The 15,048-nt window shown below is 47.5% G+C and overlaps 1 protein-coding gene across 19 annotated transcripts in view; it reads left to right on the top strand.

Annotated features, from left to right (window-relative positions):
* The window catches only part of DNM1 (dynamin 1), a 109,977-nt gene that overhangs the window by 55,487 nt on the left and 39,442 nt on the right, over positions 1–15,048 (top strand). For 14 of the 19 annotated variants that reach the window (XR_010593556.1, XR_010593551.1, XR_010593554.1 and 11 more), the window contains exons 11-15: positions 6,478–6,564; positions 6,818–6,888; positions 8,353–8,404; positions 10,371–10,382; positions 11,878–11,991. Coding sequence is in view for 13 of the 19 variants with exons in the window: in XM_024106120.3 (XP_023961888.1) it covers positions 6,478–6,564; positions 6,818–6,888; positions 8,353–8,404; positions 10,371–10,382; positions 11,878–11,991 (336 nt within the window). In the remaining 6 variants the exon portion in view is untranslated. Of the gene's footprint in view, positions 1–6,477; positions 6,565–6,817; positions 6,889–8,352; positions 8,405–10,370; positions 10,383–11,877; positions 11,992–13,205; positions 13,284–15,048 lie in introns of all 19 variants that reach the window. The other 5 variants (XM_024106124.3, XM_042854205.2, XM_024106121.3 and 2 more) reach the window with 3 other exon arrangements.

Genomic DNA, 15,048 nt, shown 5'->3' with positions numbered 1-15,048 from the left:
GAATCTTGTGCTGCTTTTCCCTGCCCCGAAGCAAAGGAAAGGAGGCAAATTCCAGGGTAGCTTAAAGAGCAGCAAAGTGGAGAAAGGGACCACCCATTTGAATAAGTAGAGGCCATCACACATGCGCTAGTATATGTCTGGTGGAAAGTGGGTTGGTTTCCTAGGCCTGTACAGTGCAGTAGAGGGCGCCACACACCTCTTTAAATAGAAAGGTAGACTACATTAATTTGCCAAGAAAGGACTAAAATCCTGCACCCCCCGGTCCAGCCGGGCAAGTTTCTCTGCCAGGTGAGTTAAAGGGAGCAGCGTCTCTTGTTCCAGTTAGGAGCCTCTATAAAAATTACCCACAATCCCTTTTCTGCATTGGAGGGTCTGGGCTGGCCAACATATATAATCCCAGATTTGGGGGGAGGGATTAGAAAGAGACGGGTGGGAAAGAAGGGAGAATCCAGTATAAATCTAAGAGCTCAGAATGGCAAGAGCTGGAGGTTGGCAGATGAAGGGACCTCGTTGTATTCAGCAGGGCTGATCTCGGCAGCTACTGCACTTTGGTCATTGCCATCCCTCAAGCACTGCTGCTCCATCCCAAAGGATTTCTCTCTCTAAGTCCTCCTGTTTTCCAGCTCAGTGTGGGAGACACTCCTCCATCCTTCCCCCTCCACCCCCATGTTTGCTTGTAGTGATTTTGGTTTGTTTCCATTGATGTTTTTCTGTCTCTGATTGGAGTTGTGTCTTCAGGGGAGAGAAATCAGTGCAGAGGGGAAAAAGAAAAACCTCAGTGTTAGTGGACACTAACTTCTTACAGTGGGGGACCCTGCTCAGATGGCTGGGATCTTACCCATCCACCTTCTGTAGATTTTGAAATTCGTTTTGGCATGGTAGGATGGACAGATTCGGCACTGGAGGAAGAAAGGGAAGGTAGAGATTTTCTAGGGTGGAAATGAAATAATGGAGTTGTACAGTCAGGATGTGCATTTCCATGTCCAGGCCTCCGAGCGACAGAAAATAGGAATGGAGGCAAGAGGGAAATGTAGCTGATGGGACAGAAGAGAGCTTGTCACCAGGGGATGATGAGGGAGGAAGAAGAGAAAATCCCCTGTAAGCTAGGGCTGGACTGAATCTGGCAGTCCTTTCACAGTCCTTATCTAGAGATGGTCCCATTGTAGTCAATGGAAGCTTTGCTGGAGCAAGGACTGCAGAATTTGGTCTCTAAAAATTAGAGATGGAAAAAACTTTGCTCTGTTGCCTGGCCAGTGCAAGGTTGCTCCCTCCATCTGTGTAATTGGCTTAGACATCTACAGAATCAGGATGGAAATGCCTGGACTCTCGGGAGTGGCAAGTTCAAATCCGAGCCCTTCATCCCACCAAAGGTGAGGAGTTGATGTTTGCCCAATGTCTTTGTCCTATAAATCCAGATTTGGGGCAGGTTTGAATTGGGCATCTCTATTATTAAAGTGATTTTTTAATATTGCTTGTGACAGTGCCCTCAGTGTGTGAGGTGCTTTTCAAGCAGACAAGAAAGTCCCTTCCCGAAGGAGCACACAATCTGAGGACAGACAGACATTCAAATAGAGTTTAGGGGGAGGGGTACAACATATAAATAGAGTGATCTAGGTGGGACTAACCCTCATCTTGGTAAAATGCAGTTAAGTTAATATACATGTCAACTAGATTTTTCATAGACAGCATAGCAGAAGTGAGTCTTTAAGGGGGACCTAAATGCTGGGAAGGTAGGAGCTTTGTGGATGAGTTCAGGAAGGGTTTTCCATGCATAGGAGGCAATGTGGAAGAAGCAACAGAGATGATGGTGCAATAAGCTGATAAATAGAGCATCAAGGCTGTCGCCATTAGCAGAGCAGAGGTTGTGGAACAAAATGAGACTTGACAAGGATGGGGAGCAGAGCTATGTAGGGCTTTGAAAACAGTGGCAAGAAGCTTGAATTGGATGGGGGAGCAGAGGGGAGAACAGAATTCCAAGTGTGTGTATGAGAGAGAGAGAGAGACAGAGAGAGAGATGGTCAAGATGTTTGGCAGGGAAGATGACTTTAGCCGCAGCATTTTGTATGGATTGGAGGGGGCAATGGAGACAGATGTTGCAGAATCAAGATGGGAAATTCTGAGGGCCTGAGGGACAGATTTACCAGTAGGGTAGGCTGTACATGTGACACTTTCTAATGATGTAAAGCTGTGGAGGTGAACTGTGTAAAGGACTTATTGATGTGTAGTACTTGTCCATTAATTCATACATCTTGGGCTGCACATTTGCTTGATCTCCAGCTAGGCAGGGTTAGGGCTAGTTAATATTTGGATGAGAGACCTCCAAGGAAAGTCTAGGTGCTGCAGGAATTGTCATGGTAGAATACCCAACCTCCTACCATAGTGTTAGGAGCCTATGCTACCTCTGGGATGAGACATAACATTGAGACTCTGTGTTTATTAAAGACCCACAAAGCTTTTCATAAGAGGAATGTTAATCCAAGTTTTCTGGGCATTGGGGGAGCGACATTCTGTCTCCCTACTAGCTGAATTTCATGCAGCCTCAGTTGCATAGAGTGTTCTTGACTATCTGCTCAAAACTACTGCATGATGTTGCTGTGTGCTGTGAAAAACTATCTTGAAGGGAGCTATACCCGATTTCACTGGTGTAAATAAAATCAGAATCAGGCCAATCAGGCCATGTAAGGCTATCTCTTCGATTGCAGTCAGTGGCTAGACTCTCTTCACATGGCTAAGCCATGTCTCTTCTACGGATCTTTAGTTATTATAGCTGTTAATAATAATCTCTTATTACATCCTGAATGATCTCAAAGTGCTTTAAAACTGCTCATACAGGGATCTCTTCATCCACCACTGAAATCAGCCTACTCTGGGGGGTAATGAGACAAAGCCATCTGTTCTTTGGCGCCTTTGTGAATATGGCCTAGCCATGTGAAGAGAGACTAGCCATTGACTGCAATCGAAGAGATAGCCTTACATGGCCTGATTGGCCTGATTCTGATTTTATTTACACCAGTGAAATCGGGTATAGCTCCCTTCAAGATAGTTTTTCACAGCACACGGCAACATCATGCAGTAGTTTTGAACAGATAGTCAAGAACACTCTATGCAACTGAGACTGCATGAAATTCAACTGGTAGGGAGGCAGAGAATCAGAGCCAGTGCATCCAGGAATATAGCATCCCCCCTGGTGGATTTCAAAAAGCAGGAACTTTCTGTGTCCAAACTGCACAGCAGAGCCTTATGAATGCAAAAGGGTGCCTTACAAATCAGGATTCTTTCAGTTAGAGATCTTAAGATTTCTGTCTAAGAGATGGACTCTTAGTGTTAGAAAGGACAGGGACCTAGAGCTGTGTCATGAGGATTTCCCTGGGGCTAGGCTGTTTTAAGAGAAGATCCTGAGCTTGCATTATGACTGGAGAGGAAAATGCAATTAGGGCAGGAGTGAAAACCCACTTGAGTGTGGAAATCCATCCCAGACCGGCTGAGAGCCCCTGGCAGGGTCACCTGCTCTCCCGTCTTTCAGAGTCATGGCATTTCTGGGTGCTGCTTGCACTGCTGGCATTACCCCCACCTCTTGCATTCCACTGCATGTTCCCCAGTGGACATGACAGCCCATGGCCAGTGTTCATGTCCCCCTTCTTGCCCACCCCTGCTTCTCCCACGCATGCCGAGGTGTGAGGCCTCCTGCATGACGTCTTGTGAATGTGGTGCTGTTGGTTTCTTTTGCTTGTAACCTTTGCTGGTTGATCCTGATTTGAATAAACTGAGAATGTTTTGCACCTCTCCTTGCCTTTATTCGTGTTATTTATTGTTTTTTGTTCTTGAATCAAAGAAGCTGAGATTTGCTTAGAGATTTTCCAACTTCCTGTTTTTGATTCTTTGACATGAAGCACCCCCTCAGCCTCAGAAGAAAACAGGAAGTGCTGCCTCTCCCTCTAAAGCAACAAGCAGCCTAAACTATAAAGATCCAAGAGAAATCCTAATATGCCCCTTCTCAAGGTATGAGAGGAGCCCATTTCCACATGGGGCCACCTTCAGTGTGGGCAGAAAGCCTGTTCCTATCAATCTGGAGCCAGAGACATTCAGAACAGAAGAGACCTTTATAAAGAGAGGGGCCTGATCCACTGCTCCCTTACTCCAGCCATATGCCAGGGCAACTGCATTGATTTCAAGGGTGTGACCGTGATGCAATAAACCTGGAGTGATGTAGTGGTGAAGCAGACCCAAATACCTCAGTACTTGACAGCAATTGCCCTATACCTTCTAGCTTCCAATGGTGATTGTGCAGGGTCTGGGCTGATTCCTGTAGCATATTGTCATTGTCCTTTATTTATAAGAATCCAAAAGCCAAATTAGATTTAAAACCCCCCATCAGATCAGCAGAACTGATGCAGTGCAGTACTAAGGCAAATGAGAGACATGGCCAAAAATGAAGCCCAAAATAGTAGGAGGAGGTAATAATGATGGTGCCAGAAAATTCCAGTTGTGTTAAATGGTCAGATTGAAATATTTCAAAATAATAGAACAAAAGAGGGAAAAAACAACTTTCTGGGGAAGGAGGGAGAGAAAGGAGTGATCTAAGAACTGGCCTGGAGTTGAGACTTCAGCTAATTTAGGCCTTGATCCTGCACTGAGGACTACATGGGTGCTGCCCTATTGAGGTTAGTGCAGGATTGGGGCCCTACAGTGTGATCTTCATCTCACTATTCCTCAGTAAAGTGAGGGATAGTGGCACTTGTTCCTCTCAGGAATGGTGCAGGAATTGACTGGTTCATGTTGGTTAAGTGCTAAGTAGAGAATGATTAACTGGATAATAAAGGGGTCTAATTATTATTATGATTATTACAATAGCTTCTAGAGGCCCTAATCAGGGATCAGAGCCCCATTGTGTTAGGTGCTGTACACACATCAAATGAAAAAGACAGTCCCTGCCCCAAAGAGCTTACTTTTTTTTTAAGGAAGAAAGCAAAATGATTGCCTTCTCCAGGGATTGGCTCAAATGCTGTAGTAGCACCAATGTGGGAGGTGACATTTAGGAACAAAAGCATAATCCCACTGAAGTCAATGGTAAAACTGTCATTGATTTCACTGGGACCACTGTCCCCTTATTGTAGAATACTGTGGCACTTTTCTGTTATAAAGGAAGTGCTGCCTGAATGCCAGAGGGCTGCCATGGGCCCCCATTCAGCTTCCTGGCTTGCACGGTCATGTTTCCCATTCACAATCTCTATGGATTCTCCCCCTTGAACAACTGCAGGTGACAGTGTCCCTCCACTCCCTTTTGTTTGTATGCTGCAAACTGAATTCGCTTCTCACGGTGTGAAACAGGCGATCAGTGGCAAAGTGGACTTACCTGTGACACAAATGCTGGCCCTGATTCTCCACTCCCTTGCACCAGTGCAAAGGGAGTGCAGAAGGGGAGTAAAATGCTACAGCCACACACCCGGAGCACCTGTAAAGTCCAGGTTTGCTGCTTTCTCCTTGGGAGAAGGCTGGTTCCCTGAGAGGTTGGCCATGCCCTCCGTCTTCACCTGTGCCATTGCTCGTTGGGGCAAGCCACTGTCCACTAGTGACCCAGCTAATGGGATGTGAGACCAGCTTTGATCATCTTCGTTCACCCAGGATTCTCCCCTTCATGTCGGGATATATCTACACAGTACACTGCGTTTTAGAGCCCACAGCAGTGTGGGCTAGCGCTAAGGCGCTAAAAACATCTGTGTAGATGTTTGGGCTTGGACTGGCCCTTGGATTCTGAAGCCCAGGGAGGGAGTTTAAGAGCCCAAGCTCCAGCCCAAGCCGCAACATCTGCACTGCTGTTTTTAGCACCATAGCATGAGCTCAAGTCTGTAGACTAGGGTGACCAGATGTCCCGATTTTATAGGGACAATCCCGATTTTTGGGTCTTTTTCTTATATAGGCTCCTATTACCCCCCCCCCCCCCACCCCCATCCCGATTTTTCACACTTGCTGTCTGGTCACCCTACTGTAGACCTGGGATCTGAGACTTGCTGCTGTGGGTTTTAAAAAGAGTGTAGACAAAAGCCAGGGAGATATTGCCATGGCATCGCTTTCCTACATTGCCAATGAGATGCTGACCTTCTTCAGAGAACTTATTGGGATACAACCAGCCACGGGCTTTAGCCATAAAACTGGGATTTCAGACATGCCCAAGACTGGGTGTGTTCAGATCCAGAGATGGGAATGGGCCCCTCGCTATGTAGAACAAATTGAGCTGGCAGTAGTCTGGTCTTCTGCGGGTTAGGGGGGTTGCTGCTGAGGAGAAGGGCTGTTCTCTGAAGAAGCTCAAAGCACAGGAAGTGAGATCTTTGGCCCCACAGGAACTTGGGAAAATCTGTCTGCAATTCTGGCTTTCCTGTGCCTTTACCCCTCTAGGACCCCTGTTATGGTTGTGAGGGGAGCGTTATTCCCCAGATCCTGCCCCACTTTCCCACGTGCACGTATTTCTCTTTCCTGCAGCTCAGCCAGTACCCTCACCTGCGGGAGGAGATGGATCGGATTGTTACTACGCACATTCGTGAGCGAGAGGGCAGGACCAAGGATCAGGTAGGGCCTGCAGGGCATGCCTGAGGGCGGGGGGCAGAGCGGGAGCCTTTAGGGAAACAGTATGAGCTATAGGGATAGAGATGGGCCTTTGCTGTAAAGTTGGGATCTGGTGAGAAATGCCCTGAAAGCTCAGGGAGGTGTTGGCTGAGAAGAGCCATAAGGCAACTCAATGCTTGCTCCTGCTACCTGCCTTTGTGTTAGTAGCACCTATCCCTTGTCTCTCACCCACTTTCTTTGTGTCTTTGCCCCCCAGGTCATGCTCCTGATAGACATTGAGCTGGCGTACATGAACACAAACCACGAGGATTTCATTGGCTTCGCCAAGTAAGCACCAGTGCCCTGAACTGCCTCCTTCCCCCTGCCCCTGCTCCCCTGCAGCCTTGCTCTGTGTGCGCTTTGGTAGGTGGGCTGTAGGCCGTGGCTGCAGAGCCCCATGGGTGGAGAGTTTGGAGCAATTTGCCACCCTGGCTTTGATGGGAGGGTGAAGTGAGGTATAATGTGCAGGATGGTAAAGAGAAATAGGTTTCCCTCTTCCCCTGGGGGGTGAGGGCAGTTCTCCATGGAGTCCTGACACCCCCCAACTTCATTGTGTCTCACTTCAGCCCACCTCACACACACAAGGCCAACTCACTTCTTAATTGGTTGGAGGGTTATTGTGAGGCACCTCATCATCTGGGGGTAAGTGTGTTGCCTCCTCATGCCCTTCCCCCTCGCCCCCAGACCCTTGGGAAGTAAGGAATAAAGCTAGGCCTCCAATGTGGCATAGCAGAGTGAGCACTGAGCTGTCAGGATAGAAATTAAAGAAACCCAAAGCTAGAGCAAGTCAACAGTGCTATGGCTGGCATGTCAACCATGTCATTCCCCACTGAGAGGAGGGATGGACTGGTGGATAGAGGACAGGCCCAAGAGACCTGGAGTCTATCCCTGGCTCTGCTACTAGTTTGTTGTTTGACCTTGAGCAAGTCACTTAATCCCTATGTATTTAAGTTTCCCCATCTATAGAACAGAGATAATGACACTGACTTACCCTAGAGGAGTTTGTGAGGCTAAGTATGCATGTTTGTAAAGCACAAGTGAGATCTTGGGTGAAAGGGGCTAGGGAAGGGCAGGGAATGATTATATCCAACCAGGCAGGACAAAGAATAAAAATCAGGTGGAATTATTAAATTGTTCATGGAGAGTCATTAGTGTGCTGAGTGTTTTACCAAATGTAGAGCAAAACCTGGTCTTTGTCCCCAGGAGATGATGCTGTAACTTAGACAGACAGTACAGTTCAGACATACAGGGATAAACTGAGGTCCCATCACCGTCAAAGGTTGTTTTGCAGTTTGAGGTCAAGATATGTCCCAAAATGCTGCAGAGACCAGCAGGTGCTGTGGTCTCAAAACATTGCAGAGCTCTCTGTCTTGCTCCTTTCTTCTGTGTATTAATATTGAAAGGCTTCATGGAAGACCTGTTTACAAGCAGGGGTTGACAGAGGAGAAAGTGGTTGCATGAGAAGAGGGAGGGAGTTACAAACCTAGGGGGTGGCATGGGAGAAAGAATGAAGGCAGGAGTGAAGGAAGAATAGAGAGGGGGTGGTCAGCAGTTGGTTTAGAAGATGCATAGGAAGCAAGGGGTTGAGTAGGTCAGGCTGAGACCAAAGATGTAGTTGAGGTGGAGCTGTAGAGGGCTTGGAACTTGAGGGCGAGAAGCTTGAATGTGCTGTTGCAGAAGCCTAGAGGGAGCAGGAGTCAGGAAGGAAGGGAGTGCTGGATGGGCTTTGAATGTCTCTCATCTTGTTTGTAGCGCTCAACAGAGGAGCAGCCAGATGAGCAAGAAGAAGGCAGCTGGCAACCAGGTAAGTTCCCTCCCGCTTGAGGCTGCGAGAGGGATACATACCTTGCTTGGCAGGCTGTCTGTTGAGCCAGACACAGCAACACTTCAAAGGTATAAAGAGAGGCAGATGGGAAGAATCTTAGAGAGACACCTTAGCCCCACTGAAATGTATGGGATTAGGGAAGCCTGTGGGAAGGACAAAGGGGAAACATTTCTGAAGAATATGGACTGTCCCTCCTGCAAAAGAACAATTGTTATGTATGGAGCTGGCATTGCCCTCAGTAAGACTAGGACTATGGATGTCTATTAGCTGCTTAAATACAAGGGCCAAATCATATTCTTCGCTGTCTCTGGCGCAACCCCGCTGGCTTTAACAGTAAGTGAGTGGAGGAGCTGGCCCAGCAGAATCACATGAGGGAGACTGACAAGGTGATTACAGAGGCTTGCAACATCTGCCCTAGCTGAGGATCAGAGCTCAAAGGAAGGGTGCTGCAGACTTTACTCAGTGCAGGGGGGTATGCAGGGTGCAAGACTCTCTAAAAGAGGGGACGCTGGGATCCTTGCAGTAGAGAACTGATTTCGAAACCGTGTCACTTCGCATATCATGGCCCAGTCCCCTTCCACTATCGTCCTGGCATTGGGTACTGGGCAGAGTCCACAGCATCTCGAGTTTCATCCATTTCTTTGGGTGACCTTGCATTTCCTGATGGGTTCACCATGCTTTACAACTGGGCCAGCCACACGCTAGACAGTTAAATTATCAAATGGTCCAATAAAGAGCTGAAAGTGCAGGGTGGGGGGTGATCAGGGGTCTAGCCATATAAGCCACTGCTTTCTGGATAGTGGCAGATGTCAGTGTTAATTCTGCTCACATCCCTGGATGCGTCATTCACTTCTCCCAGCTGCGCTTGACCTTTCTATGCAGGTGAGAGCTGGAGGATGCTCTCTGATTTGGTGGGTCCTGATGCAAGTTTACAGTCCATCAAAAACTGGGGCAAACTATACCCTCCAGTTCCCCCAGCTCCGGCTCTAAACTGCCATGCCGCAGAGTTTTCTTTCCCAGTCGTCTCTCTTGACCACATGAATGGTCTCCACTGTCTGGGAGCCAAAGGGCAATTTGCAGAACTTCTGGGCTCACGTTTTCTGGAAGAGGCAAGTCCCACCTGAACAGGAGGCTTTAAAGCCACCTGCTCAGGGAGATGTCGTTGGCATCCATCAGCACTGCTTGGGTTGGGCATCCTCATGGTGGAGCCTTCTCCTGGGAGAGAATAGTGAATGGAATGTGAAGTCCCTGCTGCCTCCATGTAGTGCATGGAGTGTATGTGCTATTGAAAGCCAGAGGGGCAAAGAAGACCTTCCTGTCCTAGAGCTACGGGGAGAACCACAGGGTTATCTAGCCTGGAAGGTCTGCACAGAGATTTGGGCACCTTCTACAAAAGGAGGGTACAGAAGCAGCTCAGCGAATAATGTAGGTGAACAACTTCTTCCTTTACAATCCCAAACGCTCATCTGGAGTGAATCATCTTCAAAATATATTTGGCCACCTTTCCCTGAAACACAGTTAGAGCTTCAGAGATGCTGGAAGGCTGGTTGGCAGGTTCAGCTGGATCACTGCTTTCTTCGAATGCTATTTCTGAAGGGCTTTACTGGGTATCTCCCAGCTGCAGGGAGACCATCCTCTGAAGGGCACCAGTGAATACCTTGCCTTTGCCCTGGGTGTGGAACAGCTCTGGGAGTCAATCCTTTTCTGTTTCATTCGTGGATTTGCCTGTAACTAGCTTGAGCTTTCATTTCTTTTAGCAGATTTTATTTTGGGGCCCGAGGTCTTTGATGTTTTCGCAGCTGACATGCTAATTTGGTAAAAGATTCTGATGATTAATTTTTGAGGCTCTTTCCTCCTTCCACTCCTCCTTTCCTAGTAACAATCTCTCCTCTCTCTGCTCCTCTCCTCTCTTCTCTGCTGCTGTTGCTATGGTTCCCCTTTGCAGGATGAGATCCTGGTGAGTAGAAGGCCGCTCAGCAGGCTGTGCTAATGAGCATTAATGATGCATCTGGGGAGAGCAGGATCAGGAACAGCACATGGACCATTCCACCTGCTACTGCAATGGGGGGAAGTGGCAGCTGATGTTAGATACAGATGAAGTGGAAGTGGGGAGCAAAGCAGCATGAGAAATTTATGAGAATTTCTTTAGCTGCCTCTAAAGTGTGTAAGCGGGAGGAGCTGGGGAGACCATTCAACCTAGAGATCAGGATCTGGGGTTCAGCTTTAGTGCCCCCTTCTGTCAGCAGAGAGAATTGGTCCATTGTGAATTTTAACAATCAGCAGCATGAAAGAGAGGAGTGAAAATCCACTTACCCCTGCCTGCAGATATGGACAATGAATGCACTGATGCAGACACTATGCAGATGTTTATTAAGTCACACAAACCAGTATTCATTAATGCACAAACACCTAGCCATTCACATACATATTGTTTACAACACACACTCATTTTTAACATGCACACACATGCAGCGATACATACACATATAGGCTAATTCACACGCACAGTAACGCAGGCTCATGCACACATGTACAATAATGAACACCTGCAGTAATGCACATTCACACACACACACACACATATATGTTAACATGCTTATATTTAAGCTATTACATACATATACTCTTTCTACTAACTCATATGTATAGGAATAGACAAACATTGATTTAAAGTTACAAAGTCCACTAATCAATAATCTCCTAGCTCATTTACAGAATGTAAATATGGGACTTTCTCTCTATCTATCTATCTATCTATCTATCTATCTATCTATCTATCTATCTATCTATCTATCTATCTATTAAAGCTAATGTACATATGTATAGTAACAGTCACACATGCCATTTATCTCACACAGTTAAGTTCAGGGTGTGAATTCCAGATGCATCATTATTCCCAGATGTTCAGTATCGCCTTGCGTTACGAAATTAAATAATTTGTTTTTCATTTACCTCTCTCTACTTTTCTTCTTGAATTGCCTCCCCTCGAGCTCTGTGAAGCAGTCCCCTCCAACCCCAAGTGCTGGGAGAGCTCCCTGACTCTGCCAGGGTGTGCTTCCTCCTTTGCTCTTTCTAGGCATGGTCTTTTCTGGGTGTGATTGTTGCTGTGATTTGGTTTCTGTGGGTTGGGCCAGGGTCTGAGATTCTCTCTGCAGTTCTCTCTTCCCCTTGAGTGCTTGGCAGATGGTGTAACCCCCAACAGAGCCAGGTTCTCTCCTGCCTCCCTTCCATTCCCTGCCTAACCCTTCTCCTGTTTGGAGACAGGTGCCGGCTTGATCACCTCGGCGCTCCAAATTAGTGAGGGGCTTTTTGGCAGGAACAGAGAGCACGGTGGTCCTGGTCATTGTTGTGCTGGTCTGCGTGTGTAGGGACACACTCTGCTCTCTCCCCAACCATTAGGAGGACTAGGTTTTCAGTGCCATGTTTAACGCTGACAATTTCCATCCCCACAGGTGATCCGAAAAGGCTGGCTCACCATCAATAACATTGGGATCATGAAGGGCGGCGCCAAGGAATACTGGTTTGTCCTGACAGCTGAGAACCTCTCGTGGTATAAGGATGATGAGGTGAGTGGCCCAGCCTCAGGGCTGGTTGGAGTATGGCTTTGGTACCTAGTTCTCTGTGGTGCTGAGAACCCTCCACTCCCATTGACTTTCAGTGGCTGAGTATTTTGTATAAGGCCCTTAGTTCCCTACAGTGGCTGGGTATTATAAATACACTTTCTGTGTATTAATTATCTGCTTCTATAAAACAGCCCATACCCCTGGGACCTGGAGTGATCCCACAAACCAGTATTCAACCTCTCCCAGGAAGGGATGCCAGGAGATCGGGAGCTATAATCAGGATGCCATATACTCTGTTTGTGGGGTATAGAACTGTGTGTTCCCCTAGGGGCATGCCCAAATGGAGCCCTGCACATTAGTCACACCCTGTATATGTTAGCGTTCAAACAGCTGCTGCCAGCCCCTCCATCAACCCATGAATCTATTGCCTTGTTTCTTGTATTTAACTCTTAGCGGGGCCTTGATATTGCTTCAACTGGAATGAGGATATTTCCTTTTAACTGTGAAGGTCATGGAATTAATTTGGATGCAGCAATCCTGGCACTGACAAGAAAATCCAGTTGGAAATGACTGTGCTTGGAGCTCCGGAGTCAGTAAAAAGTGGGCAGGGCACTTTTCTGTCTTATTCTGGCAGGCCGACTCACAGGAGGGAGCGGATGGGTTAGCACTCTGATACCCAGGGCTTTGTGGTACTCTCAGCAGTAGCTATAGTGACTATTTAAATTGTGGCTAAGCTTGACTCTAGTCTTGTGTGGTCATTCAAGATAGGTGTGACCTAGTTGTCTGAGCACAGGACTCAGAGCCAGGAGCTATGGAATTAAAATCCCAGCTCAAACACTGACTCCCTCTGTAACCTTGGGTAAGTCACTTTACTTCTCTGTCTGTTTCCTCATGTGCAGAATGGGAATATTAGTACTCATCTACTTCATCTGGGTATTGGGCAGATCAATTAATTCATGTTCATAAAGTGCTTTGAATGTGAAAGTGCTGAGTACTGTTATTAACAAACCATAATAGTACATGCAGAAAATAAATGAGAAAGTAGCATGGATCTGCTCTGTAGACCCGCCTTAAAAATAAATATTCCTGAAAGTTGGGAATCATGGCTTCCCAGTGCTTCCTCTTCCACTCAAGCAGGGAGCAAGATACCAGCTGCCAGAATCATGTCCAAATTGAAGTTATTGTTATTTATTTATTTATTTGTCTACTATCAACAGTGTGCCAGTCATAAAGGAAGACAAAATCTCTGGCCCCTGGGCCTAAATCTCTGAATAGTGGGAATGAACAGCAAGCAGGTAATCAGAATGACATGAATTTAAACTCAAATACCACTCAACGTGCCAGGGATAGAAATACTTTGGGGGATGGCTACAAATGGATTCAGATTCAGTCAGCTTTTCCAAGCAATGGTTCCAAACTACTGGTCAGGAAGAGAAGGGGCCTTGCACCTTGTGTCGTGGTTTATACCTGTGCAACATACCTGTAAACTGCTACCAGACCAGAATTCTCCACTCATTTACATCTGTGGGCACATTTAACACTCACCTTGCACAGTTGGAAATGATGACACAAGGTGCCACATAGTAGAGAATCAGGCCTGAAATGTCATTCCCTGACCAGGAGCTGATTAGTCTGGGGTATGTCTACACTACAGTGGCACAGCTATGGCACTGCAGCTGTGCAGCTGGAGTGCTGAAATGTAAATGATTTCTGCATCAACAGAAGGGGTTTTTCTGTTGATGTAGTTAATCCACTTCTGTGAGAGGTGGTAGCTAAGACCTCAGAAGAATCCTCTGTCAACCTAACTGTGTCTACAGTGGGGGCTAGGTCGACCTAACTATGTTGCACAGGGTGTGAAATTTTTCACAGCCCTGAGCAAAAAATAGCTAGATCAGTCTATTTTTTAGGTGTAGATCAGGTCTAAGTTCAGCTGGGGCATGCATCAGTCCCATAATCAGCAAGGAACTGGAATTGATTGTGCAAAGGAAATCAGACAGTCCTTTTTCAAGCCCCATGAACTCTCAGACAGAGCTGCCTGGCGTGGCAACGCTGCCTCATGGTTATGTGTGCAGGTCAGGCAGTTATAACTTAAGGCTTGAGCGTTGTTTTAAATTAAAAACAGCTTCTGCATCTGGATTTCAGCGATGACCGCGTAGCCCCCCCCCCTCTGCCCCAGCAGGGAGCGGGCGGGCTGTGGTTGTAGCACATAATCTATGTTAATAGACTCCAGCTGCATGGGAGGGGGACGGGGCGCCCCTTTTATCCTATGAGGAGGGTAACCCTGGGGGTGAATAACAGCTGGAGGTCTGCACCGCTTCCCTTCTGCACGGTGAGAGGCAGAGCAGCCTAATTAAAACAGCTCCCTGCCAGCCAGCGTCCCTTAAATAAACGCAGGGTGACCCAGTGCTGACGAGGCAGGAGCAGCACAGGAGAAAGGAGCCTTTGTTCTAACTGGAGAAGGGGTGGAGGGAAAGGGGGAGCTTGTTTTTATTTCTGATTTTTCCCCACTCCTGCCCCCTCTCACCAGTTCAGCTCCTTGATCTCTGGCCTCTGGGGAAGGAAAGGGAAGTAACTTCCACTTGGATTCCATGGCCAGGCTCAGCTTACAGAGTCAGTACATTACAGGGGCAGCTTGGAGAGCCCTTGGCTTTGGAGTTCCCATCCTAACCCTCTACCCTACCCTACAGGGCTGACTCTGTCCTCCAGGGCTCTGCTACCCCACGTGGGGACAGGGCTGTCTCCATCACCCACGGCCCCTCTGTCCCTCATTGAGAGGAGCTTCTCAGACGCATGACTCCCAAACCAGGCTGGTATCTCCACACATGGCTGTCTCCATATGTCTCAGTCCCAGATCCCCTCTCTTCCCCAGAAAGGGCTATCTGCCTCCCTGTCCCCCTGATCTGAAGGGAGGAATGGTGTCTTTTAAGGCCCCATTTTAAGTCACCCTGAGTGCAGCCTGAGAGTCCCGATTCACTTAGGTTTGGACAGACGACAACCCTGACTTCTCATGCGCCTGTTGGCTCCACGGCGCTGTAGCAAACAGCCAAAGGAAATGAGAGT

Source organism: Chrysemys picta, chromosome 18, assembly GCF_011386835.1.
Source record: "Chrysemys picta bellii isolate R12L10 chromosome 18, ASM1138683v2, whole genome shotgun sequence".
In the NCBI taxonomy this organism is placed as follows: Eukaryota; Metazoa; Chordata; order Testudines; family Emydidae; genus Chrysemys; species Chrysemys picta.
Note: the sequence above shows the minus strand (reverse complement) of the source record. Positions and strands in the feature narration are given on the sequence as shown.